General features: G+C 41.1%; 1 protein-coding gene across 3 annotated transcripts; it reads left to right on the top strand.

The window, feature by feature from the left end:
* CYP27C1 (cytochrome P450 family 27 subfamily C member 1) lies at positions 1 to 25,809 on the top strand. Of its 3 annotated transcripts, none has more exons than XM_079969030.1 (9): positions 1 to 695; positions 9,851 to 10,041; positions 11,785 to 11,984; positions 13,048 to 13,257; positions 13,948 to 14,111; positions 16,273 to 16,439; positions 19,521 to 19,599; positions 21,390 to 21,593; positions 24,024 to 25,809. In XM_079969030.1, the coding sequence occupies exons 1-9, from the start codon at positions 336 to 338 to the stop codon at positions 24,141 to 24,143; spliced, it is 1,695 nt and encodes a 564-aa protein (XP_079825156.1). In that variant the 5' UTR covers positions 1 to 335; the 3' UTR covers positions 24,144 to 25,809. The 3 variants fall into 3 exon arrangements, with proteins under 3 accessions (XP_079825156.1, XP_079825157.1, XP_079825158.1); XM_079969031.1 differs by having other exon boundaries at positions 14 to 695; positions 9,854 to 10,041; XM_079969032.1 differs by having other exon boundaries at positions 561 to 695; positions 9,924 to 10,041.
* The last annotated feature ends 754 nt before the right edge of the window (positions 25,810 to 26,563 follow it).

Raw genomic sequence — 26,563 nt, forward strand, 5'->3', positions numbered from 1 at the left:
GCGCCTCACAGCCAAATCCTCCCCTCCTTTTTTTGCCAAAACAGTGGGGAGGAGAGTAGAAAAACCTGCATGTTGACCAGTTTCAGATCAGACACTCATGTGGGGCATTTCATCTGACCTAAATGAAACAGAATACATGCCGCCTCCTTCCCCTCATGGCAGGCCACCCCGCCTTTTCCCAGCCTCAGGGGAGGGAGCCTTTAATAATGGTCTGTGTAAACTGATGCTCAGGCAGCGAAGAGTTTGGGGAAGAAGCACTGCTGGAGGAGAAATCCCACAGAGGAGCCGCGACTCAATGAAAGGCGGCAACCCCTGAAGTGCAGCAGACAGAGAAAATGTCTCTCCTCGCCAAGGTCTTGAGAAGGGACTGCAGGCAGGTGCTGGAGCCTCGCAGGAGCTGCGTTGGCGGCGTGGCTTTTGTCAGCAGGCTTCACCAGCTGCCCAAACTTTCAGGCAGCCCGTCCCTGGAGGGGCAGAAGGAGGCAGCTGCGAGAGCGGAGGACAAAGACGACGACGACGACGAGGAGATGGGGGCAGCTTCGGACCGTGGAGCCCGGGGGCTCCTCCTCGACGCCTGCCAGCACCCGAGCCACCAGAGAGTGAGGAGCCTGAGGGAAATGCCCGGACCCAAGACCTTCTCCAATCTGGTCGAGTTTTTCTGGAAGGATGGCTTCAGCCGCATTCACGAGATCCAGGTACCATTGAGCGGAAGGGGATCCGTGGCAGGAGACGGCCGACGAAATTGGGCAACAAAAGAGCGAGTGAATCACGGTGGTGGGACAGGAAGATTTCACACGCATTTCTCTCCCCTCGCAGGGCTCCCTTGTCTGATTGAGAAGCAAGGACGGCAGCTGTGTGTGTGCCCCCCCCCCATTCAGAAAATGAAATCAGTTTTGTGTTCTTTCTCCAAGACGTAGCCTTGCTTTGTTTTCCAGAGGAGTATATGATGTAAACTATCGGGTTGCAGATACAACCTAGAGAGATTGTAGGGGTGTGTGTGTCGTTTTATATATATAAAAGAACGGTCTGATAACTTTACCGACAAGTCAGAAAATAGGTGCCAGAAAATATAACTAGCTGGTATTTAAATAGTTTGGAAGTCTGAAGCCTGACTTCTGAGGTGGTTTTTTGTTTGTTTGTGGCAGATGCTCTGAGGGGACTGAAAAGAACGTGAAAAGGAGGTGTTGCGGTCGGAAATGTCTGAGCTCCAGACTTTGGTCAAGGCTTTTATTCCGAACTATGCCCCCCCCCCCGCCGGACCGTCTCGCCGTGGCGGGAGACGCGCGTGACGCAGCCTCGTGCGTCGTTGGTGTGTCCGTGAGGAGCTGAGGAGGGAGCTCCGGGGTCGCAGGGCTGAAACCCGCACCTTTCTCCTCAGCTCCGGGGAGAGACCATTTTGTCGCCTTCGTTTGCACAGCTCCCCGGGGGAGGGGGGGGACGTTGAGTATATATGCACGTTATAGATTAGATAGATAGATAGATTAGATAGATGATAGATAGATAGATACAGTAGGTAGGTAGGTAGGTAGGTAGGTAGGTAGGTAGATAGATAGATAGATAGATAGATAGATAGATAGATAGATAGATAGATAGATAGATAGATAGATAGATATGGTTGACGGGGGGGGGAGCAGCAGCAGCACGAGCTGCTGGCGAGAAAGTTGCACAAACGTCCCCTCAATGGAGGCGGGCTCTTTGAAACCCTCCCCGTTTCCCGGCGAACTTCCTTCCTTCTTTCCCTCTCCCTCGCTCCCTATTGAAAGAGAGCGCGAAGCAGTGGCGGCTGGAGGAGAAGCAGGGAGGCCACGGCTGCTCATCCTCGCGCAGCTCCCCGGTGCCCAAAGGCCCACGGCGCCGGGTGGGCGACGAGGGCTCTTCCTCCCCCGCCAAAAGGCGCCACACTCCTCCGTTCGCCGCCCTATATGCTGGCGGGGAGATGAGCCCCACGTGACGTGGGGTTGAGGAGGGTGGTGGGACCAGCAGTTGTCTGCTTTCCAGCCTGAACGGGGCGCGCGGGGGGGGGAGGGGAGGCAGGGTGATTTTGAAGAGAGGCAACGCTAAGATCCCTTCCCCACCCACCCCTCCCCGCTTCGGGTTGGTGCTTGGCTGCTAATTTGCCCACATCTGGTTCTGTGCTCAGCCCTTCCCCGCCCCCCCCGCCGCATAACAGGAGGGTTGCTATGGAGCCAGGAGTGTTTTGACACCACACAAAAACACATTTTGCACCCCCGCCCCGAAGGACTTGGTGCATTTGCCATCCACGCTGTTCCTGGCACTTGACAGCGCTAACGTTTTACATCTGCTTCCTTAAGCCTTTCATCCCAGGGACCGGTTGTTTTGCTCGACATGTGGGACTGCTTTATTTTCCTCGGGAGGTTGGCCTCAGCAGGTTTTAAAATGGCAAAAAGGATTTCTCTCTCTCTCTCTCTCTCTCTCTCTCTCTCTCTCTCTCTGTTGCTACCTTGACCATCAAATATTGCATACTGGGAAGTTTTGTAGTAGTGAGTAACCGCTGAGGGGTCCTTTCATATTCCCTTGCTAATGAAAGATAAGATATGATATATCCTGCTAATATATTTAAGAGGGTGCTCTCAGTGTATCATAGTGCTCACAGGAAAATGTGGGGGCAGACAGGAGTTAAGAAATGCACCACAACGTGATATTATTATTAATACATTAACAAGTTGTTATTCATTAGTTTCTATATGGATTAATGCCAAAAGAGCATTCTTAGTGGTTTATAAGTATAAAAACCAACTGTGCAATCAATCAAATATAAATATCCATAATAAAAAACACAATGAAACAATCCAGTTAAAAGAATCCGCAATTAAAATATTCAATTAAAAAACCACAGTAATTAAAACAGGAGACTCTGGAGAGATCAAGGGAATGCTTGTGTAAACAAGCATGTTTCAAAAGCCAGTGGAATACCAATACAGATGGGACCTCTTATATTTAAGTAAGGGATGCATTTCCAAACACTGGTGCCACCAATGAAAAAGCCTGCTTCCTTGTTACCACAAGCTGATCATCATTAGGCTGTGGCAAGACTGCTGGCTGATCTTAATGCAATGGAGAGGATTTTGGTTTTTCAAGCATACTGGTCCAGAGTTGTTCAGGTCTTTATATGTAATTAAGAATACTTCAGAATTGGCTTGGGGGCTAAGTAGTCAAATGCATTGATTTCAGATTGTAAAACTGACAGGTCACAACACATGCTCAGAATATCAGTTCAGTATTTTCTGGATTTAGTTTGCCAGTTCACTTACATCCAAGTTCTAGGCATGTTAGAAGCCATGTGGGATCTTATGCAGCTTCTGGATTGGATGAGGAAGAATGATAAATTGGGATGGCAACAGCATATAGAGATCTCACCAAATCTTGTTGTCTTGCTGCTCGGTTGTGCCTTATACACGCTGGATAAGGGAATGAAATGGAAGGAATCTGGAACTGGAAGGGAAGGAACTGGAAGGACCAGAGAGTAAAAGACATACGAAAATGTAGGGAAATGACTTACTGGCATCTTCTGGGACTGATTTGCCAAAGGAGATTTCATCACCGCTACCACACCTCCTACATGCTCATATAAAAGAGGCATTTATGTACAATCTCCCTAACCAACCTAGCAAGCTTATCCAAAAGCTTGTGAGATAAATACCTACCAAACTCTAAGTAACGTTGCCCATTAATTGTAGATTGAAGGCTGGCTTGTAATTAAACCCCCTTCCCAATTCTCTTCATCTCAGTCCCCTCTTCCTCTGGAACCAGTATTCAAGAGGTGAAAACTGTCAAGAAAGAAACCCTCATGCACTAGCAGAGGTACTGTTCCACGGCGGGACCTTTGGGTCCAAATATCAATCTACCTGCTCAGGAAATTCAGCAACTAAACTCATTCTGCAAATGTAACAAGAAGGCAAGGGCACATCTAAAATGTTATTCTCCTTCAATGTAGCAGCTAAATCAGCTTGGATACAAAGAGTTTTTCTTTCAACACATTTTGCACAGCAGATAACCAGGGCTGATTCGTAGTCCCATTAGAGACCTGGATATAACAGGCCCATAGCTACCCAGAAAAGTTTAGCTGATTGACCACTGTGGATACAGTAAGATTTTCACATCACCATCACTGCCACAAAAGAACACAGGCTCTGGTCTATGTTTGGTCATCCCTACCGCTTCATTGTCTTAAACTCTTCAGAATATTAGGGATCAAACCTGAAGAGACAGGGCGGAAATTGGCAATAATGGGGACTCTTTTTTTCTTTTTAAGAAAAGACACTGCTGGAGGGTCACAACTGGGGAGGGAAGGAATAACCTTCCTGCCCCCTGCCTGTAATTATTTAGATAAAAACAAGAAGCCTAGCTTCTATTACGCATGAAGATTAATGTGCAGCCTGACCATGAACTGTGGCATGTAGGATAGTGTGTCTAGGAACAATAGTGTCAACTGCTCATACTATCTCCTTGCTTTAGCAGTTGACTAGTACTTCAGTGGGACAACTTGCAATATTTATCTGAAGGAAATTCCCTGGACAGCAGTCAAGAAACCGTTTGTAACCACTAGCCTTTATATAGGCAGATTATCCTAACTACTATTACTCTCTCCCAAGAAGGCTGTATTCACTATAAAGCTAATCACCAGGTAAGGATTTATCCATGTTGTTGGCCCTTGTGGTCTCTTCCAACTCTATGATTTCCCATGTATTGATCTCCAGTGTCCTGTCCAGTACAAATCCAAGGTGTGATTTGTAGTATAAGTAGGTTCTGATCCGTACCAAGAACAGCCCACTCATGCCATTAAGTCATGAGCTGCACTAAAGAGTTCTCAGCATGGATACCAAGATTATTTCACAAACACTTAATGAAGAACAGCAACAAACATCACTGAAAGAGGGTCCAGTTTCCACAAGCATTTTGTTGTTGTTTAGTCTTTTAGTCGTGTCCAACTCTTTGTGACCCCATGGACCAGAGCACGCCAGGCACTCCTGTCTTCTACTGCCTCCCGCAGTTTCATCAAACTCATGCTGGTAGCTTCGAGAACACTGTCCAACCATATCATCCTCTGTCGTCCCCTTCTTCTTGTGCCCTCCATCTTTCCCAACATCAGGGTCTTTTCCAGGGAGTCTTCTCTTCTCATGAGGTGGCCAAAGTATTGGAGCCTCAGCTTCAGGATCTGTCCTTCCAGTGAGCACTCGGGGCTGATTTCCTTCAGAATGGATCAGTTTGATCTTCTTGCAGTCCATGGGACTCTCAAGAGTCTTCCACAAGTATACTATTGTTATTTGACAATTGTTCCAATTCATCAGCAAGGCCTCAGCACTTGGTATGATTGCTGTATATTACCTCCAAGTTCAGAGGAAGCATGGCTCTGAAAACTAGTGGCTGCTGCACCCTCAACTCCTGCCTGTGGGCTTCACAAAGGCATCTGCATGTTAGACTCCTCATATCACCCATGCATTTATTGAAAATATTGACATAAAAGCCAACCTTTCACAATGTTGGTTGCACAATAGAAAGGGGATAGCTAATTAAATAATTAACTCAAACGTTTTGTTTCGATTGTACATCCATGTAGGGAAAGAAACCATTTACAGTTTATTGGAAGCTACAGGAAGTGGTAGCAAGCAAGTACATGACTCAGTCTGTAGTACTGTGTAGCTTTCTTGTTCAAGAGTTTTATGCAAACCACCACACATGCAACTCTCTAAAAGAATTAATAAAACTCTGTTAAGAACATAAGTGAATAGAATAAGAAATAATAATCTGAAACCTTTGAGCAATCACAGCAACTACTTAAAAGATGCAGTCTGACATGCAGAATGTTCCATGCATCACACCATATGTGAAAGTGGGGGAGGGAGTTGAGTGGTTTTACAATGAAGGTTCTGTTTGTCAGTAACCTGACTCCAACATTAAGCCGGCCACAACATCTATGCCTAGCTCTGCTTTGGTTAAAGAGAAACATCTTCCATTTAGAAGAGCTATAGCTATGCAATGTGTTCTCTGCATTGTTAAGCAAGAAAGCAGAGGATGATTTTTCCACCCCCCAAAAATCTATATATTTGCATGTGAAGTGGTATGTGACATTAGCGGGGGGCGGGGACGGGACATAAATTATAAACAGTGTTTTAATGACTGAACAAAGATTAAATGCTTGTATGACATTGGTGAGCACAGTGAGCAGGCAATATTTCACAGCACAGCATTTAAACGTCATTGGGATTATTAGGAGGTTTTAAAAAATCATTTGCCAGATTTAGATTTTCTGTTTTGTTTCGTTTTGGTGAAGAAAGCCTTTATCTGCAGCACTACTGAGGCCATAGCAGATTGGATCCCTAAATTCTCATGAGAGCAGAACTCTCACAGAATACTCCAGCTGGCACATGCCGGGTAATGTGATTTTCACTTATTCTGTTCTTTTTCTGCAGCCCTCTGTGCTCTCTGAAAATATGCCCTGGAGGCCTGGGGACCTCCAGGAACAACGTGGGAGGGGGTGGGGGAAGGAATGGATGAAAATCACCACCTTTCACTCTGCCTGCAGAAGCCTTCCTTGCATAAGAGTTCTTTCTATTCATAGAAGGGCAGTTTAGGATCCAAGCTGTTGTTCTTGAACACTGAGCATAATTTCCAAATGAATCTCAGAATTCTCAAGCACAACTTTAGTTTTTCTTTCTTTAAATAGATTTTGTTGCTCAGTTTTGAAATAAAGTGGTTCAGTCACAATTTATTAAACAAAGTATAATATTTCATCTTTATGTAATATAATCTGCTAGGGAAGGCACTTTTTAAAATTCTTCATAGTTCAAATGTTTTTCACCAGCTCTTCTTTCATAATTGTCCTCTTGTTGTCTCCAGCTGGCAGAGATTCATTGCTATATGAATAAGCCTTCTTCCCTCTAAAATTATATATAATTTTGCAATGTATTTAAAAGATTAAAGCTGCTGTAAGGTGGGGACATTTAAGGGCATGTATTTTTTCCCTTGGCAATCAGTATATAGACCATAAATAGAATTTTCCAAGAAATGGGAAAACCAAAAGTATTGCAGAAGAAAGAACTGAACAAAAATGGAATATTTTGCTTACTAACATGGCTGTTCCTAGAAACAAAAAGCAACCCTCAACCCACTAGTGTGTGATAGTTACCAACCAACTGCTAATGTTTTCTTGGAAAGGAGATTGAAATGGTTGTGGTGGATGAGCTGTAGCCATTCTTGGATGAAGCTCTTTTCATCTAATTTCAGTCTGGGTTCAGATCTGGATTTGGGACTGAACTGGCTTTGTTTGTCCTGATGTATGACCTTCATTGGGAGAAGGGGAGTATGCTCTTGCTTCTTCTGCTTGATCTCTTAGCAGCTTTTGATACCATTGGCCACAGTATCCCTCTGGACTGGTTTTGTAGCATGGTGTTGTGGGCACTTGGTAGATCCCATACTGCTTGCAGTGTTGGTTCCAGAGAGTAGCTTTGGAGGAGTGCTGTTTGCCCCTCTGGAATTTGTACTATGAGGTTCTGCAGGGCAATATTATTTCCCAAGGCTGTTTAATATTTGTAAAAACAAAATAAAAAAAAATCCTTCCAGTAGCACCTTAAAGACCAACTAAGTTAGTTCTTGGTATGAGCTTTCGTGTGCATGCACACTTCTTCAGATACCTGTGTGTGCATGCACACGAAAGCTCATACCAAGAACTAACTTAGTTGGTCTTTAAGGTGCTACTGGAAGGAAAAAATTTTTATTTTGTTTTGACTATGGCAGACCAACACGGCTACCTATCTGTAACTAATATTTGTAAGAATGTGTTGGGATTTGGAACAAAGTGTTACCAGTATGCTGAAGACAAATATTTCTATTCCTCTGTTAGATCCGAGTCAGGAGTACAGGCTCTGCCCAGAGCTCAGTGCTAGGTGGGTTGAGGGCCAATAAACCTATGAAGAAATTCAATACAGTGCTAAGTGGTGTATACATGTGGGGAAGGAAGTATATTCTCACAATGGGACTTTCCTCCATCTCTTCTGCCCATGTGCCCCCTAGCATGCCCCCAAACCTGGAGGGAGGTGGAAGTTCCACTGCATGAGCAGACCTCATTCTGAGCACACAACAACTTAGTTGAATCCCTCTTTTAGTTTAAAACCTGGCAGTGTGGAAGCCCTGTGGGTGAGTGGTTTCTGTGTCTGGGAGATAGGTCAGCCACCTGTTCTAGGTGGGGTTGCATTCCCTCTGAAGGAATATCTATATAGTCTCCTGTGCCACCTGAGGAGCATGTGGCCTTGGTGGGTAGGAACGCCTTGTGTCAGCTTTAGTTGATTAGACAGCTATGGCTTTTCCTGGCCTAAGAAAAGCTTGCCTGCTGTGGTCCTGGCACTGGCAACCTGAAGACTGGATTAATGCAATGCACTTAATGTGGGGCTTCTTTTAAGATTAGTCCAGAAACTGCAGCTGGAGCAGAATATTGCAGATAGGTTGTTGACTGGGACAGCCAGTCAGCACCATATAGCACTGTTCTGAGGGTGCTGCACTGGCTGCCAACTTGCTACAGAGATCATTTCAATGTTTTCCTTTTAGCCTTTGAAGCCCTAAACAGTTTGAGACCAGGTTACCTAAGGGACTGTTTCTCTTCATATATATATCTCTGCCTGGAAACAGCACTAATCAGTTCTGTATGCCCCAGATGTGTGCTTAGCATACACTAGAAACTGGGTTTTTACAGTTTCAGCTCCAGCCCTCTGGAATAAATTACATTTTGAAACACCTAGCATTCTGATATTTAGACAGCCAGTAATTATATTTTTATTTAAGAAGACTTTCATTTACCCTGCCATTTTATGGAATAATAACTGTCTAATTGTATTACTGGCTTTATAGACTTCCATTTACAGTTGTACCTCGGTTCCCAAACGCCTCTGTTGTCGTACATTTTGGTTCTCAAACACCGATAACCTGGCAGTAAATGCTTCCACTTTTGAATGTTTTTTGGAACCCGAACGTGCAACGTGGTTTCTGCTCAGTGCAAGAAGCTCTTGCAAGCAATGGAAAGCCGCACCTCAGTTTTTGAATGTTTTGGAAGCTGAACAGGTTTCTGAAATGGATTCTGTTCAAGAACCGAGGTACCACTGTATAAAGTTCTTAATCTTTCATATTTTATACTTTATCTTCCTTTATTGTACACTACTTTGTTAAGTTTTTATTATAAAGTAAAATAAATAAAATGTCACTTCAAAACATTAAAAATGTGGGCAAAGTTCCATTTCAGGTTGGTTGGAATTTCTTAACTTTCTGTTCTTATTCCAATCCTAACACACTGTAAAAAATTATTCAGACACATCTAATGTTGATTATGTCAAACTCTTATAACGTTTATAATATCATTTCCATAAAATGAATAAATATATATTGTTTGCATGCTCTAACAACACATTCAAATAAACATATTTGACCACTGGGGTGGAAAGAGAGCATTTTCATAAGTTTCACAACTGGGCAAAACAGAAAGCACACCTGATCTTATACTTCAAGTTCTTGAAATTATGTACAATGCCTGAAGTGATCATGTTGTTTTTAATTCCCTGGGTCACAGTACAGATTTGTCCATGACAGAACTTGTAATGTTGCATTATGAAGAGGGAACCATGCCCTGGGGGAATGCCCCTGGGCTCAGATTAAAATCAGATTAAAACCCATTTTGCTTCAACTCCTTGAGCTCTGCAACAGCAGCTTTTCAGGTGCCAGGGAATCTGGGAAATCAGGCTATAATGTAGTTCATTACTTCTAACTGCATAGCCATATGACTATATTTTTTCTTGCTGGTAAGAATGAATAATGTATTCATCTGAAATTTACTTTTCATTCATAGCAGAAGCACGTTCGGGAATATGGAAAAATTTTCAAGTCTCATTTTGGTCCCAAACTAGTTGTATCCATTGCAGATCGAGACATGGTTGCTCAGGTTCTTCGGGAAGAAGGATCCGCACCACAACGAGCTGACATGGATTCCTGGCAGGAATACAGGGATCTACGAGGGAGAGCTACAGGACTTATATCTGCGTGAGTGCAATGGTATTTTGGGCATTACGTTGCCAAACAATGTTTAGATCTTTGGGTTTCACACAAAAGACACTGATGATACATTTTAAACTGTTTTTGATTAATGCGTTTCTTGAAAGAATGTGCTTGTAGCATGATTATATACCTATGGGGATGAGTGTTGGCAAATGCCTTTAGGGAACATTCAGAGTAATTATTGATGCAATGTGCTTATTCCAAAGAAAACCAATCCCTTTATGACTCACAGACATTCTTCTGCTTTTATCACATGATAACATTGCAGCAGCTAAGTGTTTTATGTAGTAAGAACTAGGCTGTACATTAGTAAAGGTTAGCAGCATCTTAATGCTACAGTCTGGACAAAAATAAATGTATTTCTTTTGTAAGTCTAGAGATGGAATGTTCCATTTCCCCCATAGTAAATGAGTAAGGTGACAATGTTAGTCAAATTTAAAAAAATAAAATTGGAATGTTAGTCATTCTCAGAGTAAACCCATAACTTAAGTCCATCAATGTCAATGGATCTATTCGGTGTTTGACTAACACAGAATGTCACCCATTTTTAATATGCAGTCAAACCGTTGTATGTTAGGCTTCAATCACCCCACTGTTATATATATTTAAAGTCCACTAAAGTGAATGGCATTTAATTCGAAATGGCATGGCACAACTGAGAAAGCGAACATTTAATAATTAGACTTAAAGTATAATATCCACTTGTATCATCTTGCTTGCAGCATTTTGCTTGCTTAACAGACTTCTGCTTGTGTAAATGGGGCTTATTGATCCTCTCCTTCCCACTGCAGCCACCCACATACCCCAAGGGCACAGTGGGGAGAAGGAGAAGTATGAGCTCCATCAGGTCCACTAGCTTAACATCAGATCTCCCCTCAATATACCACTTAAGAGTATAAGGAAGCTAGCAAGGACTAGATGCATTTTATGGAAGCGGGGGGGTGGGAAGCAAACTCTGATCAAATTGGTATGAGTGGTATGGGTCACATTCCTCTCAAAACTTCTAATTAATTTACATGTGAGTTGTTATGACGCCCCATTACCTAGTTTGATATATATTAATAACAAAATTCAGTAGCACTGATCCAGATATATTCCATTATACACAAAGATCTCCTCAGTTCAAACAACAGTGCTGGGCACCTTTTCTGGAAGAGGGGGAAATGGGGAGGCAGCTGGACTTAACTGTATCCTAACTGATCTGATCAGACGGCACAGTTTTACATGCGTGTGCACACCTCACCTCTAGGGTGGCCTCTTATGAATCAGAAAAAAACTATCAAAACAAGAGGACAAAAGAAGACACAGGTTTGCATATGCTAATACACAAACACATTTAGAAACAAGTCTCAGATGGAAATATATAATCTCAATATAGTAGCGACAGCTGAGACCAGGTGAACTGTTTGCCTATTCAGTCTGCTATTCAGTCTGCTAATTGTTGATGGGCAACTTCAAGGGCACTGCTATCTCTTTTTATGGTTATTTATCTTGAAACTGGACTTGGACCAGTTTGTAAAATATGTAAAATATAACCAGTAAGGCAATGTGCTGTCTGCTTCTTGTTGAATCTAAATGATTGAATAATCAGCACACAAACATTATTCCTCCAACAACACTTTCAAGAATAGACACATTTGGTTATGGCTTTCTAATGAGAGATGCTCTCTTTTTTACTTATTGACGTAAATAATTATTTAGATAATTTTAAACTGTTATTTCTTCCAGAGAAGGGGAACAGTGGCTAAAAATGAGGCGTGTACTAAGGCAAAAAATGGTAAAACCCAAAGATGTTGCCGTTTTCTCAGGAGGAGTTAATGAAGTTATTGCAGATTTAATTAAGAGAATCCACATTCTCAGAAATCAAGAAGAAGATGGGGAAACAGTGACAAATGTTAACAGCCTTTTTTTCAAGTATTCAATGGAAGGTGAGATTGATAATTCATTCTTAGAAATTAATGGAAGATGTGGCTGTGTTGGTGCTTCATCAACCATTATGGCTTATTATTATTATTTATTAATATTATTATCATCATCAACAATTGTCCTTGCATTACTCAAGTTGGCAAAAGGAACACACTTATGTTCCACACAAAGGTACAATGTCTGGATAAGCAGTATTCAGCTATTAAGGAGAACAATATAATTGTCCTGCGATACATTCCACAGTACATCAGAGGAAGTTGACTCTTTTTGCCTGCAAAGTGCACATGTGGTGTTGGACGGCTGCTTGCAGACTGCATGCCTGTGGGCATGGACAACAGTGGATGGAGCTGATGTCATTAACAGGCATACATTGGTCCACATATATTGCTCATCTGTGCTGCAGATGGATAAAGTTGCACTGTACATTATTCCACTTCAGTGTAATGTAGTGTATTATTCAGTGTTTGCACCATTACACCATATGCTATGTGTATGTTGCCTTACTCCACAAAAAATGCTTTGTGTAAATCACGGCTGGATTTAGGTTTCATGAGGCCCTAAACTACTGAAGGTAATGGGGCCCTTTATATGTCCAGCTGTCCTTTGTCAACAACAAATTGTTACTGTTTTAGTTTTGAATATATGCTATATGGTAATTTATGAACCTAACAGGTATCTAAAGCTGTTTGCACATAACAAAATATGTATATTATCAAAGTAATTGTTGAACTGAAATACAATTAAGAAGTAGTATATTAATAGTGAATTACATTTTTTTCCTTTAAGTTTTTTGGGGCCCCCCAAGAGAGTGGGGCCCTAAACTATAGCTTGTTTAGCTTATGCGTAAATCCGGCACTGGTGTAAATGTACAGACAATATTATAGCCATGCAAATTAATCCCATGTGTTTTGAGACAATGGGTCTCCCTCCCAGATATGTGCCTAGGACTGGGCCTTTGGTTCTTGTTGTGGGTGTGGGTGTGTGTTTGTTAGCTTGCTTTAGTTCTTCACCTTGAATTACTTTGGAAAGGAAAAGAATAAATCCCAATGTATTTTTATTCTATAGGAGTGGCAACTGTTCTGTATGAGTGCCGCCTGGGGTGCTTGGAAAACCAGATCCCCCAGAACACTGTGGAATACATTGAAGCTTTGGAGTTGATGTTCAGTAGTTTCAAGACTACCATGTATGCAGGAGCCATCCCCAAATGGCTTCGTCCAATTATTCCAAAACCTTGGAGAGAATTCTGTAGATCATGGGATGGACTCTTCAGATTTAGTAAGTTTTTTTTAAAAAAAATCATTTTGGTTTCATAAGTTTGCAGTAATTTGGAGGGCAATATTTTCCGCTTCCTTAATAAATGTAGCGAGGCATTATTGCAGTTCAAGGATGCATTCCAGCAAGGCAGAAGCAGCCAGGGAAGGTGCAGAGCCGGACCAGCGAGGGACGTGGCATGAGAAAAGGGTGTGTGCCCCAGGGAGAGTCTGAGGGGCCAGACAGAAAGACCTAGAGGGCTGCATTTGGACCTTGGGGTGAGGTTCATCACACCTGCTTTAGGCCATTCCTTATCTTCCAAACTATGGATTGGAGACTTTAGAGGAACATCTCAACTGAGTCTGACTTCTCATTGCACCTTACCAAGAAAGCAAAAAGAAAAGAAAATCTCATATTTCAGCCATGTTAATGGCCATACCGCTTCCCTCGCTTTGAGTGTAATTTGCTGTACAACAGAATTTATGTGGGGCTGCAGTTATGTGCTTTGCCCAGCAGATCACTTTGTTTAGCAGAGCTAGGACAGTTTTCTAGCAAGCAATGCGTAGTGAGCTTACAAAAAAACAACTCTAAACCTGTTATGAAAGCCCTGTGTTGGTTGCTGTCACCAAATGACAAATGAGAAATAACAGTTTGAGAAACGAAATCTCACTGATTAACAAATGCATTCCCCCTTCTTCTTTCTTCATCGCAAAGGTCAAATTCATGTCGACAATAAATTACATGATATAAAGTCCCTTTTGGATCAGGGGAAAGAGGTAGATGGTGGACTTCTCACAACTCTGCTTAATAGTAAAGAACTTACAGTGGAAGAAATCTATGCCAATATGACTGAGATGCTTTTGGCAGGAGTTGATACAGTAGGTTTACTGCTATGACTGTTATTATTACATTATCAATATGATTACTGTTATTGTTGTTCAGTGGACATTTCCTAAATTCCTTATGAGAGAGCGAGGCAGGGGGAGAAAGAGAATCAGGACTGTTTTAGTTTCTCCCTTGCCTGAGTTTCAATCCAGGGTGACAATGGGATCAGGACTCACATTAACCCTTCCAATGTGTTGCCTAAGCCTAGCGGCTCACCTTGGCTCAAAGCAGGGCTGGACCTCTCTGGTCCATTTATCTCAAGACAGAATATCCCTAAAGCTGCAAGATACAACCTCCTTTTAGGCATATTAAATTGAATTAATTTGGTTCGATTTGTAACAATTTGGAAAATCAAGAAAATTAATTGGCAAAAAACAAACCTGCTTTTAGGCAACCAATGAGAAATAAATATGGAGTTATTTTGCTTCCTATAGAATACAGTATAAGCAGCATTTCATGTTTTGATTGTTGCAGCAGCAAATGATGTAGTGGGGCTGCACCACCCACCTGACCTCCACTTGGCTGAGTCACTGCAACATGTTGGAACGGAGAGAAGGAGGGGTGTGGCGGTGGTGAGGTCAATCCAGTGCTCCCTCCCGCTGGTGGATTTGCACTGTGTTGTCATAATTGCCACTGTGCCCCTCCCCTTCTCCTTCTTGGAGTGACTCAGCCAGATGGGAGGTCAGGTGGGCGGCGCAGTCCCACCATGTCACCCGCTGTTGCATTGTTCTCTAATATTAGACTTATCTCAGACGCATAAATAAATTCTATAAATCTGTAAAGCTATAGCTGAGGTCTGAGGAGCAGCAAACTAGTCTGCTTCTACTTACATATATGTAGACCAAATACCATTATCAGAATTTCTCTAAGAAAGATGGCAAGGCAAAAGTGAGTGTTAAGTAGTAAGAGTTATAATGGTATTTCATGCCATCAGGTAAGGACAGGGCCAACCCAAGGCATTTGGCTGCCTTAAGCAAAGGGCGAGAACTTTCATCCTCCCATTCCCAATCCATGTAGAAAAGCTCAGCAGACCATTGAATCATATTTCAGCATCCTCCACTGCATCTTAAGGGCGGTGACTTTAGTGGGTGCAGGATTCCCTGCCCTTCCATATTTGCTACCTGAGGCAGCTGCCTTACTCTGTCTCATGGTAGGGCCGGCCCTTGGTAAGGGTGAGTTGATGTTATTTTACCTTATGTTACAGATTTGAATTATAATACTCTCCCCAGAAACATCTATGGAAGTATGATTAGGAATTTATTTAACATAAATAATTTGCTTTAATTGAAACTAATTCCACACCTGAATTTAGTAGGTTCTGATTTTAAGCCTGAAGGGTGGGGACATTAACTTGAGGACCTTAGAATAAAACAAAGTGTGTCAAATATATATGTTCTATACATGCATTACTACTTTTAGTTTTGAAGCGAGCTCTTTTATAGAACTTGAATTGGCAATGTTTTGTGCTATCAGAGCAGTTGTCTTAATTTATATCTACCTCTGTAGCTGGTAATAACCAGATTATCATGATTCTGTACTATATGAAGGAAAGTGTCTAAGACCTGGTCCCTCGGTGCTATGATTTAAAATATAAAAGCAGCAGGCACAGAAAGGGGTTATTAAAGACTTTGAATAGAATAGGGCAGCTGTTACTGGGCTTCAAAGCACTTCAATTATTTTAGCACGGTGCCAGTTTTGAAGAGGATGTGAAGGAGCTGGGAACCTGAGAGGAGACACTGTTTAGCTCACAGCAATTTCTTATGTAGTTAGGCACGGCTCCCAGCCTCTACTGAGAGAAGCTGTCCAGAGCTTTTTAGAAAAACGATAATGCAGAACATAATGAAAATAATGAAATGAGGGACTGAAGGCAGCGTAGCACAAAATTGGAAAGAGTGGAGTAACTGCTGCTTGCCCCCTCCTCCTCATGGTTACCATGGGAAGTCAGTAACTTCTGAGTTAAAGTACATAGGATTGTGCTCTTCGGGTAAGAGCTTTATAAAAATTAGCTGTTGTTATGAAGAACAACAATAATAATCATATCTGCATTTTGTTCAGGTTATAACAAACCATTGGTTGAAAATGAAAAATGCTACTGCTTAGCAAATGTTACTGAATGTTCTCCCTTCCATTGGTACTGTCTCTTCCCTGCCCTAGACTTCATTCACTTTATCTTGGGCAACGTACCTGTTAGCAAAGCACCCGGAAGTGCAGCAATCTGTCTATAAAGAGATAGTCAATAACTTGGGGAAAGATAAAATCCCTGATGCACATGACGTCCCCAACTTACCAATGATCAGAGCCCTTCTCAAAGAAACCTTGAGGTAAGTGCAGAAAAACTAAGTTGACCATTAAACGTTTCTGTTCCTTTCTTGTTGTTTTGTGTCTTTGTTTTAGCTAAATTGCAATTGTGTTTTTTAACGTGCCCTTCATTATTTGTATTAGAGTATGTCTCACTATTCTCTGCAGATTTAAAAAGTGATTTAATGCACATTTATAAAAGCAAGAAACGTTGAATTCAATTGGGCTTTTTGCTGACTAAGCAGGCTTTGAATTGGGCTGTAGGTTCCCTACATTACAGAGAAGCTTCTCTGAGTTCCTTTTGAGTTAAATATTCAGAGTACTGTGCCAGTAGGTTCAAAAACTTGCTCCACCTGCAGCTTCACAAAGTTGCCATAGTTCTTTAAAATAGTGACTTTTTTTACATAATGTGCTCTCATTTCAAGAGAGTCTGTTTGCATACTCCTCTCCCGTTCCCTATGATATGCAACGAGAAAAGATTGGGAACTTCTACTTTATCTTTTCAACTAACTGCTGTCCCCCTTATGTCTGAATGCAGGAAACTGTGGTATGTTCTAAGTGTGATTAGTTAAAACAAACCAGTTTTAAACTGTGGCATTATATTCTAGTTTGCTAACCAATCACACTTAGAAAAAAACCATGGTTTCCCAAAATTCAGATGTAATGGAAACCGTGGCTTCCTGTTTCTTGTGCACGGAGAGAAAACATATGAGCCTGAGGCTTATGCAGGCTCATTATTGCAACAGGAAACCATGGGTTCCTACTTCACCTGAATAAAATCTAGTCAGCTGCCTCAATGAAGATTACAAGGAAGGTATGGTGGAGAAAGACACTATTTTAGTTAGTAAAGATAGTTGGTTGTAGACTGTCTTTGAAGATAGACTTTCCCTTTTAACTTGTATGGTGAATAGTTATTGATAGATTATTCTCAACGAAGTTTTTGAAAGACAGCTTATGCTAGTAACCAGCATAGGATCAAGTGGCAATAGTAGACAAGTACGATACAAAAATTAGTAGACAAGTACGATACATAACAAACAAGCATTTCTTAATTTGATTATGTTTTGCATGAGATGTAACTCCTCTCATGTTTTTCTGATCAGTTTGTGGTTTGTGAACAGAACAAAATAATTTTGTCAACTTCTCACATACCTTCTCTAACAGCACAATCAGATGCACATTTACTTAGAAGTAAGTTCTATGGTGTTCAGTAGAGATTACTCCCTAGTAGGTGTGTTTAGGATTATAGCTGCAGTTGTAATAGTAATAATAGTAATAATACTCCATCTCCTTCAGTATTTTAGGCTGCCATCCTATGCACTAACCCCACTGAATATAGTGGGATTTACTTCTAAGTAAACATGTATAATTTTATATTGCATATTGCTCTTTTCTATATTTTCTCCAGCTTGACATTACTCTTACTGAGATGGGGTGAGACGACTGCATCATGGATTTAAAAAATGGCATTATGATACTTCCATTTAAGTGTAGCCCCTTTTCTAATATTGAGTTTATCTTCTTCATTGCTGTAGGACCCTGAGTTTTCTATGATACATCCAAGATCCTGTATGGTTTTAGCCAATCTAGATTCTATATATGAAACTAGGAATGTTTATCATTTTACTTCCATTGAATTTCATCTGTCAGTCTGTTACCCAATCACTCAGTTTGTTATAGTAGTAGTTGCTGCTGCTGCTGTTGCTGCTGTCATTGTTGTTAGTATTAGTAGTGGTTTATTACATTTACTTGGTGCTTACTACAAATTTATGTACAATTATAAAAACAAATATAATACAAAATTTCAAATACATAAAAAGAACACTAATTAACTAAAAGCAACTGTCCACCCGCCTCTTTACTACTTTTTATCAGCCATGAAGGGCATGGGTTAAGAGCACATGTGACTGTCCACACCAATCCACACACCTTGTTCATGTCCTCAAGCCATACCAACTGAAGCTCATCTGAAAAAAAACAGAACCAGATAATGTTCTAAATATCTCTTGAGATTCACCTGCTATAATAGCGAAGTCAATGTCTTCATGGATGCAGGCAACTCTATTCTCAAAACGCTTTGCAAACAAATTATAATGGGCCACCATTGGTTCCACCAACTTTTTAGAGTCAGAATATAAAATGTCCTACAGTATCTGGGAAAGTTCTACTGGATATAATAGTGCTGACTTCATTGCCACTGAGTAGGCTTAATAATGAGCCCTTATTTGGGTTCTAGTTTGGCTGCATTCATCTGGAGGTTTCCTCTGTTTGTGTTCAACATGTCCCAGCTTATATCATTGTCCTAAGCTCTGGTGTATACCAAGGAGTCAGGCTGTATGAAGTGGGAGAGGACATTGGGGTGTGTGTGATTGTGTCAATAGCCTGGGTCACCTGTTTATTTCACAGATCAAGGAGGACATGACAGGGAGCACCAATCATATCAGCCAAAAAGTCTCCCAGAGCTGTCTGGAAATTAGTTGGATCCATCAGCCTCCAATAAGTTATAATAGTTCCCCTGCTTTTGCAGAGGTGAAAAGCTGCTGAAAACCAAAATCTCAGCAGGAAGTGACCTGACCATGACAAGCAACTGATTTTTACAATCCCTCATTTTCAAATCATCCTCTTTCTGCCCAGTCGGGAAGACCAGATCCAGAATGTGGCCTTGCTAAAGGCATGGGTCCAATGACATGCCCCACATAAGTTTAGAGCTCTTCACAATCTTTTTAAGATTTTGCCATCCTAAATAAATTCGTGCTTTCTATGACCTTGGCTGCCTCACTGTTCAATTTGCTAAGAGGCATCAGTCTTGAAGCAGATTCCCTGTTTACTAGGCTACATTGTAAAAAAAAAAAAAAGTTTATTCTTACCTTGTACTTCCAGCAATTTAGTTAGTATTGGGGCCCTGTTCTATTATCCAATTAATGCTATTTTTAAAAATATAGGGGCCATTGTTGAAGGCCTTTGTCAAAACCTTGTTAAAAATCCAAATATGCAGTGTTTACTCACTGAATTCCTCCTATCTTCCCATTTGTGGGCACCTTCAAATAATTTTAAAGAAATATAACATTACAGGCACTGAATATCTAATTGACACTTGTTTGTAGGTTATATCCAGTGTTACCAGGAAACGGTAGAGTAACCCAGAAAGATATGATTGTTGGAGGATACTTGATACCTAAAGGGGTGAGTTGTACAATGGCTTTGTGAAAGGAGTGGGAAAGGATGAAATCACAGATTTACTCTGGATACGTGAAACTGCCTTTGCTAGGAAATGAGCTATTATGTGAAAGTCTGGTTTAATTTTAGGCATGTTCAGAGATGTTATTCAGGATCCCAAGCTCCTTTTCTTTTGCTGTGGGACCCAGATTTCCTTTGTAAAAAAAAAAAAAGTCTTAAAAACAGAAGAAAATTCATTTGCTTATTGGACATCTGGGCACAGCCATACACCATCTTGAATTTTCAGAGCCATTTATACACATGAATTAGAACATGCAAATTTGTGTTGTGAGCATTTGCAGTGAGTGCTTAAAGCACCTAGGAAATCCCCTGGCCATGTGAGGTCATTAGCTTAAAACATAGGCGCCATTTTTTAAAGAAACATTGAAACATTCTAAAATTATACTGTATGGTATTTTCAACCTATTTGAGTGTAGGAACTGGTAACTTGAAATTGTACTTTTTGTATAATTACATGTTATTCTGCTCTCCACCAATAAAAAGTTGGGTAAAACAGTAACCCGAAGAATGGGAACAGGAGTTAGCTGGTAGAGGTCTTTTACCTTGTGGGTAATATGTATCAGGGGACATAGTACATGAGATGAGCTGCTTCAGTATTCCCCTTTGCCATGCTGTTGAATGGAGAAATTACTGGACATAAGGAGAAGACTGGTAAACCGTTCATTCTGACTACCCTTGGCCCACCTTCTTCCACAGTGCTGGTTGCTTTCACCCCCCCCCAATGGTATGCCAAAAGCAAGGTAAAGGACCCCTGACAACTAAGTCCTGACAACTAAGTTGCGATGCTCATCTCGCTTTACTGGCTGAGGGAGCTGGCATTTGTCCACTCCCGCAGACAGTTCTTCCTGGTCATGTGTCCAGCATGACTAAGCTGCTTCTGGCAAAGCCACAGCAGTGCACGGAAACGCCATTTACCTTCCCGCTGGAGCGATACCTATTTATCTACTTGCACTTTGATGTGCATTCAAACTGCTAAGTTGGCAGGAGCTGGGACCGAGCAATGGGAGCTCACCTCATCGTGGAGATTTGAACCTCCGACCTTCTGATCGGCAAGTCCAAGAGGCTCAGTGGTTTAGACCATAGCACCACCCGTGTCCCAAAAGCAGGGTAGTAGTTTTTAAAAATGGATTTTGCCTTGAGGCTGCATTTCAGTCATGCATCCAACAACCTTCCCAATAAAAGTAATTGATAATGCTGATGCAACTAACTGAAGCATCAAACATCTGGTTTTCTTTTATGTGAGAGGATGTCAAATTTAGTGTGGTGTGCTCCTTGAAGGGAACCACCTATTTGAGATTGCTTTGAGACACGCTCATGAAGCACACTAATTACTTAAGGTAGACCTAATGAGCCACACTTTTTTTTTCTAGGAGGAAGAATCTAGAGAGCATGGCAGCTTTTTGTGAAGTTAAAGAAGTATAGTTTTTAGTACATTTTTTAAAATAAATGGGTCAGTTCTGTTTTGTCTGATTTAGGCTGAAATCCTATACACATCCGGCAGCCAGTTTTATTGAACTTGGTGGGACTCACTTCTGAGTACACGTATATAGGATTGCACTCATAGCATCTTAGCTTGTCCAATGTTTTTTTAAACTTTTTAAGCAATTGTATTGATCCTTGTGAATAATCTGAATTTATATTAAACAGCATAAAATGTATATTTAGGAAACTATAAGTAGTTCATTAACAGGCATTTGGGAAATTATATGTAAATATATGTTCATTTGTTTCATTAGACCCAGCTGGCACTCTGTCATTATGCTACATCATATCAGGAAGAGAATTTCCCATTAGCAAATGAGTTCCAGCCTGAGCGCTGGCTAAGGAAAAGCAATATGGACAGAGTGGATAATTTTGGTTCCATCCCCTTTGGTTATGGTATACGTAGTTGTATAGGAAAAAGAATTGCTGAACTTGAAATTCACCTTGCACTAATACAGGTAAGCAGGCTACTAAAGCACATCTCCTTGCTATATAAAATGTTTAAAATATGTGTGATTTTGTATTTCAGAAATTCAGATTAATTCCCTGAACCAGCAATAGCTTTCTTTTCAGTGTGACTGCTCACATGTTTAAAGTTTAGCATTTGTACAGTCATACCTCATGTTACGTCAGTATCATGTTACATTATTTTAGGTTACGTCCTGCGGCGACCTGGAAGTACCGGAAAGGGTTACTTCCTGGTTTCGCCATTCACACATGCGCAGAAGCACAAAAATGACATCATGCGCATGTGCAGAAGCTGCGAATTGCAACCCGCACTTGCGCAGACGTGCCGCTGTGGGTTGCGCTCTCTTCATGTTGCGAACGGGCCTCCGGAATGGATCCCGTTCTCAACCAGAGGTACCACTGTATATATTTTTGCAAGGATTGGGGTCTATAAATGCAATGCCAATAAGTGACTTAGTTTGCAATCCTGTACCCTTTTACATGGGAGCAAGCCCCATCAAACTTAATAGGATTTACTTCTGAGTAGACACATAGTGGTTCACACTGGTAGACCCAATCCTCAAAGTGCTCCACTGGTGCAAGTCACGTGGGCCATTTGGCTGTAAGTGCCCGTATTGTTGAACTCAAAGTAAAAAAGGCTATAGATTTATGGTCCTAAGAGTGATCTGTAATAGCAAATAAGCTATCTTTCCCAATTTCTTAATTTGAATTATATAATGAAATCAGTCACTTATATAATTTCTGATATTGTCCTTCCCCTAAGGCAGGGATAAGGAACATGATCTAACTAGCAAGCCAGATCCTGGCTGTCTCAACCCCATGTCAGTCATTTTGACAGGTTGGCAGGACCTTCAGACATAAAACAGAACAAAAAATATTTTGTGGGTGTGTCTCAAACTGCACCCACAGAGGTAGATCCTTTGCATGAATAGCTTCAATTCAAGATAGTCATGCAAATATATTTGGCTATATACCAAGCCCCATTTTGGGGCTTGCTGTAACTTTCAATCAGTTGATCAGCACTTATAGGAAGCTCAGGTTATTATTATTTTTATTGCAATTATATCCCACCTTTTTTGGATAGGTATCAGCTGTGCCATGGATTTCCCTACCATGCACTCCATACTGCAGCTGATCTCAGCAGTCTTCCTTAAGTGCCAATCAGGTGTTTGGGGCCTATAGCAAGCTGGCTTTGGGCAGATAGTGGTTGTGCTACGAGTTCCCCCATAGCACAGTCTTACAGTCCACTCCTGCAGTTGCTTATTGAGAAATAAACCACACTCTGCTTAGTGGGACTTGCTGCTAGTGTGCATACTAATGAAGCCTTGAAATAAATCTGAAGCATGTTCACTCAGAAGTAAGCCCTGCTCAGTTCCATGGCATTTGCTCTCAGGCACACACAGGACTGCAGCCTTAGTTCAGTCTTTGGACCTTCCAAAAACAACTGTTCAGTGAGTGTTTATGGAAAACTCTTCCACTCTGTCCTGGCACACAAGGCTCTGCAGACTAAAGCAAAGGGCCTAATACTTGGGCCCTTTCAGTTGCAGCTTATTTTCATCACCAGTGATTAATAGCTGAAAAGGGGTTCAAGGGGTGAAAACTGCTCAGAAGGCACACCATCTGATCCAGTTACTCTGAAAAAGTCTCACTGGAGTAGTGTACCCCAGAACTGCCAGTGCTCCACTTCAAGTTCCTTCAGTGGACACCACGTGGGGTCTTTGTAGTGCCCTAGGATATTCTACCTGGATCAATGGCTCACCCCTCTGGTAGTTTGAGAGTTCGAGTTGCCAATCAAACTGATTAGCAGTAGTTTCAAAGGAGAGAGCATACTTACACAACTCATAATTAAATTGCTGAACTTACTGCTACAAGATGTGGTGATGATGACTATTGGATGAGAGAGCTTTTTACAAAATAGGTATTCACAGAGAACAGCTGTTAGCCATAACAGGTAAATGGAAGCGCATGTTAAAGGGCAATGAATGCCAGTTGCTAGGGGATGAACAGTTTGAGATGGCTGCTTCACAAAAGCACTTCTCTAGCCACTGTTGGGAATCAATAAGGCTCTTTCCTCTACAGTGGTACCTCAGGTTAAGAACTTAATTCATTCTGGAGGTCCGTTCTTAACCTGAAACTGTTCTTAACCTGAGGTACCACTTTAGCTAATGGGGCCTCCCGCTGCTTCTGCTCCACTGCTTCACGATTTCTGTTCTCATCCTGAAGCTAAGTTCTTAACCTGAAGGACTATTTCTGGGTTAGTGGAGTCTGTAACCTGAAGCGTCTGTAACCCGAGGTACCACTGTATTCTGGATTCTGCTGATGGGAAGTTGGCTGTTAGGACTATCAATATTCTTGTTGCCTTTTTCATATCCAGTTTTTATTAATTCTAGTGTGCTGTTTTTTTTTCCCCCTCCTTCAAGCTGCTTCAAAATTTTGAAATAAAAATTTCTCCAAAAACTAAACCAGCTTATGCCAAAACCCATGGACTATTGACTCCTGCAAACTCCATCAATGTGAAATTTGCTGACAGGAAATGGTAGTAGGACCTTCAGGAGGATCCTCAGCCTGACCTCTGACCGAAAGCTGCATGATGGGATTCCTGTAATCAAGCTTTATATGCCTCCCTGGAGGTTTCTCTTTCTCCTGCTAAACAATTATACATGTTCATGCAGAACATTCTGTAAGTCCAAATTAGAACCATTCCTCTTTATGCTGGGAATCCAGTTTGAGAGTTATGGTAAAGGCAGCAGTTGTACCAGTACAGTGTCATAGTCTTTATCACATGCCATCACCTTTGAGAAGAACTGAGACATCCTCTGCCAAATTCTAGTAAATGATAGCCAAAGTAGTAATCACTTTGTCACCTCTTCCAGCTGGGTTCCCATGGTTAGGTGATTGCCTGTGATAAATTATGAGATAACTGGTAAGAGATTTACATCCTCAGGATATCTGCAATTATCACATGCATAAAATACAAACTCATTCTTAAAGATAAGTGTGACTGACTGCAGGATAAACACTGGTTAGTAATGTTTGTTTGTTTGTTTGCTCCCTTCAGTGTCTTTTTGGGAACTTCCACTTCGACTTTGGTTAACTTTTTGATAGTTTTTGTGTATTAACTATAATGTACTAAAAACCTAGTATAATATTTTGAAATATAGAGACATTTTAAAGAAAATTATGAAACTTATAGGTTGTCTAGATTCCAATGTTTGATTTTTATTTCATAAAAGCTTTTTAGAATAATATACAAAAGGAATATAAAGTTTATGTAAATTTAAGCCAACAAGTCACATAAATGGTTAAAGAATAAATTTTTATATCTGTCATTTTTTTAAAAATTTTCACCTATTATAAATATAGCTTTCATTTTAAATAAAAGCTTTACTTTAGTATCTTGGCATATTTTTTTTTTTGTAATTGCACATTGTATATCCTGCTTTTACATAAAACTTTATTATTTGTGTGGGCTACTGCCCTCTCCAGGACAGATAGATAAATGACATGGTGTTTATGTACTTGAAAAATGTGCACTTTGTAGTTGCTCATATAAGCAATTTGTATAGCTAGTGGCAACCAGACAAGTTTATGTTTGAAACTTTTGCCTGTTACAGGATGGGAGGACAGCAATCTGACTGTTATGCAGAAAGCATTATTAAAGCAATTACTGTGTAGTGAAACCATTTTATACCTGCAGCTAAACAGTTGCTAGTAAGATTGAATAAGGATATGTACAAAATGGGTGAAAGTTATTCACTTTGAAACATTTACATTAGATATTTCAAGCCAGCTGTTACTACCTTGACATTTACTAATCTCAGCTTCACATTAATTTTCCAAATGTGTATTTGTCCAACTTTCTTGTGAAGCCGCCTCTCCATCTCTGGAGAAGTTCAGCAGAGAATCAAAACTTGTGCGCTCTCAATATTTAGGCTTGCTTTTGGGAAACTCTGAGAACTTGGTTACATGGGGATCAAATGACTGGTTCTCAGTTTGAATTCTTTATGGCACTGTAATTTGGACTGTTGCATTAGCTGTTATCAAAAGTCATAATATGTTTTTATGATCTTTTGTAAATTAACTTTTCATATGATATAAAAATAAAGAGAAACATTTTAATAGTTTTCTATCATTAATAAATACGTTTAGTTACTTTGATCATTTTCCCTATTTGTCCCTTAGCCATAATAAAGTAATTATATATCAGCCCTGGATTTTGTCTGAAATTGTTGCAATTGTCAGCACCTTTAAAAACAAAATACATCATAGAGCTATTCTGCCTTATGCCAGCAATCCAAACACATTTATTACAGCATAAGCTTTGTTGCCTATGGTCTATACAGTCAGATTCAGAAAAGCTCTTCATAATAAATAATTTCCTCATGTGAACCTGCCTGGGCTCTGAGATCTTCTCTAGGTCCCGCCTCACTCAGAGGCATGCTTGGTGGTGACTCCAGAGAGGGCCTTCTCGGTGGTGGCTGCTCCCACACTTTAGAACTCCTTTCCCAGAGAAGTTAGACTGGCTCCCTCCTCCTTGCTGTTCTTCCACCAGCAGCTGAAGACCTTTCTATTCCAACAGGCCTTTGAGGACTGTTATTGTCTGTGGGTCTTCTAATGGGTCTTTTAATGGGTCCATGAGTCCTGGGCTGGGGGAAAGGCATGGTAATAGCAGCAGCAGCAGCAGCAGGAGTAGCTTAGGCTCCAATACTTTGGCAACCTCATGAGAAGAGAAGACTACCTGGAAAGGACCCTGATGTTGGGAAAGACTGAGGGCACAAGGAGAAGGGGATGACAGAGGACGAGATGGTTGGACAGTGTTCTCGAAGCTACCAGCATGAGTTTGACCAAACTGCGGGAGACAGTGGAAGACAGGAGTGCCTGGCGTGCTCTGGTCCATGGGGGCACAAAGAGTTGGACACGACTAAACAACTAAACAACAACTACTACTAGTAGTAGTAGT

Source organism: Podarcis cretensis, assembly GCF_951804945.1.
Source record: "Podarcis cretensis genome assembly, chromosome: 1".
Classification (NCBI taxonomy): domain Eukaryota; kingdom Metazoa; phylum Chordata; class Lepidosauria; order Squamata; family Lacertidae; genus Podarcis; species Podarcis cretensis.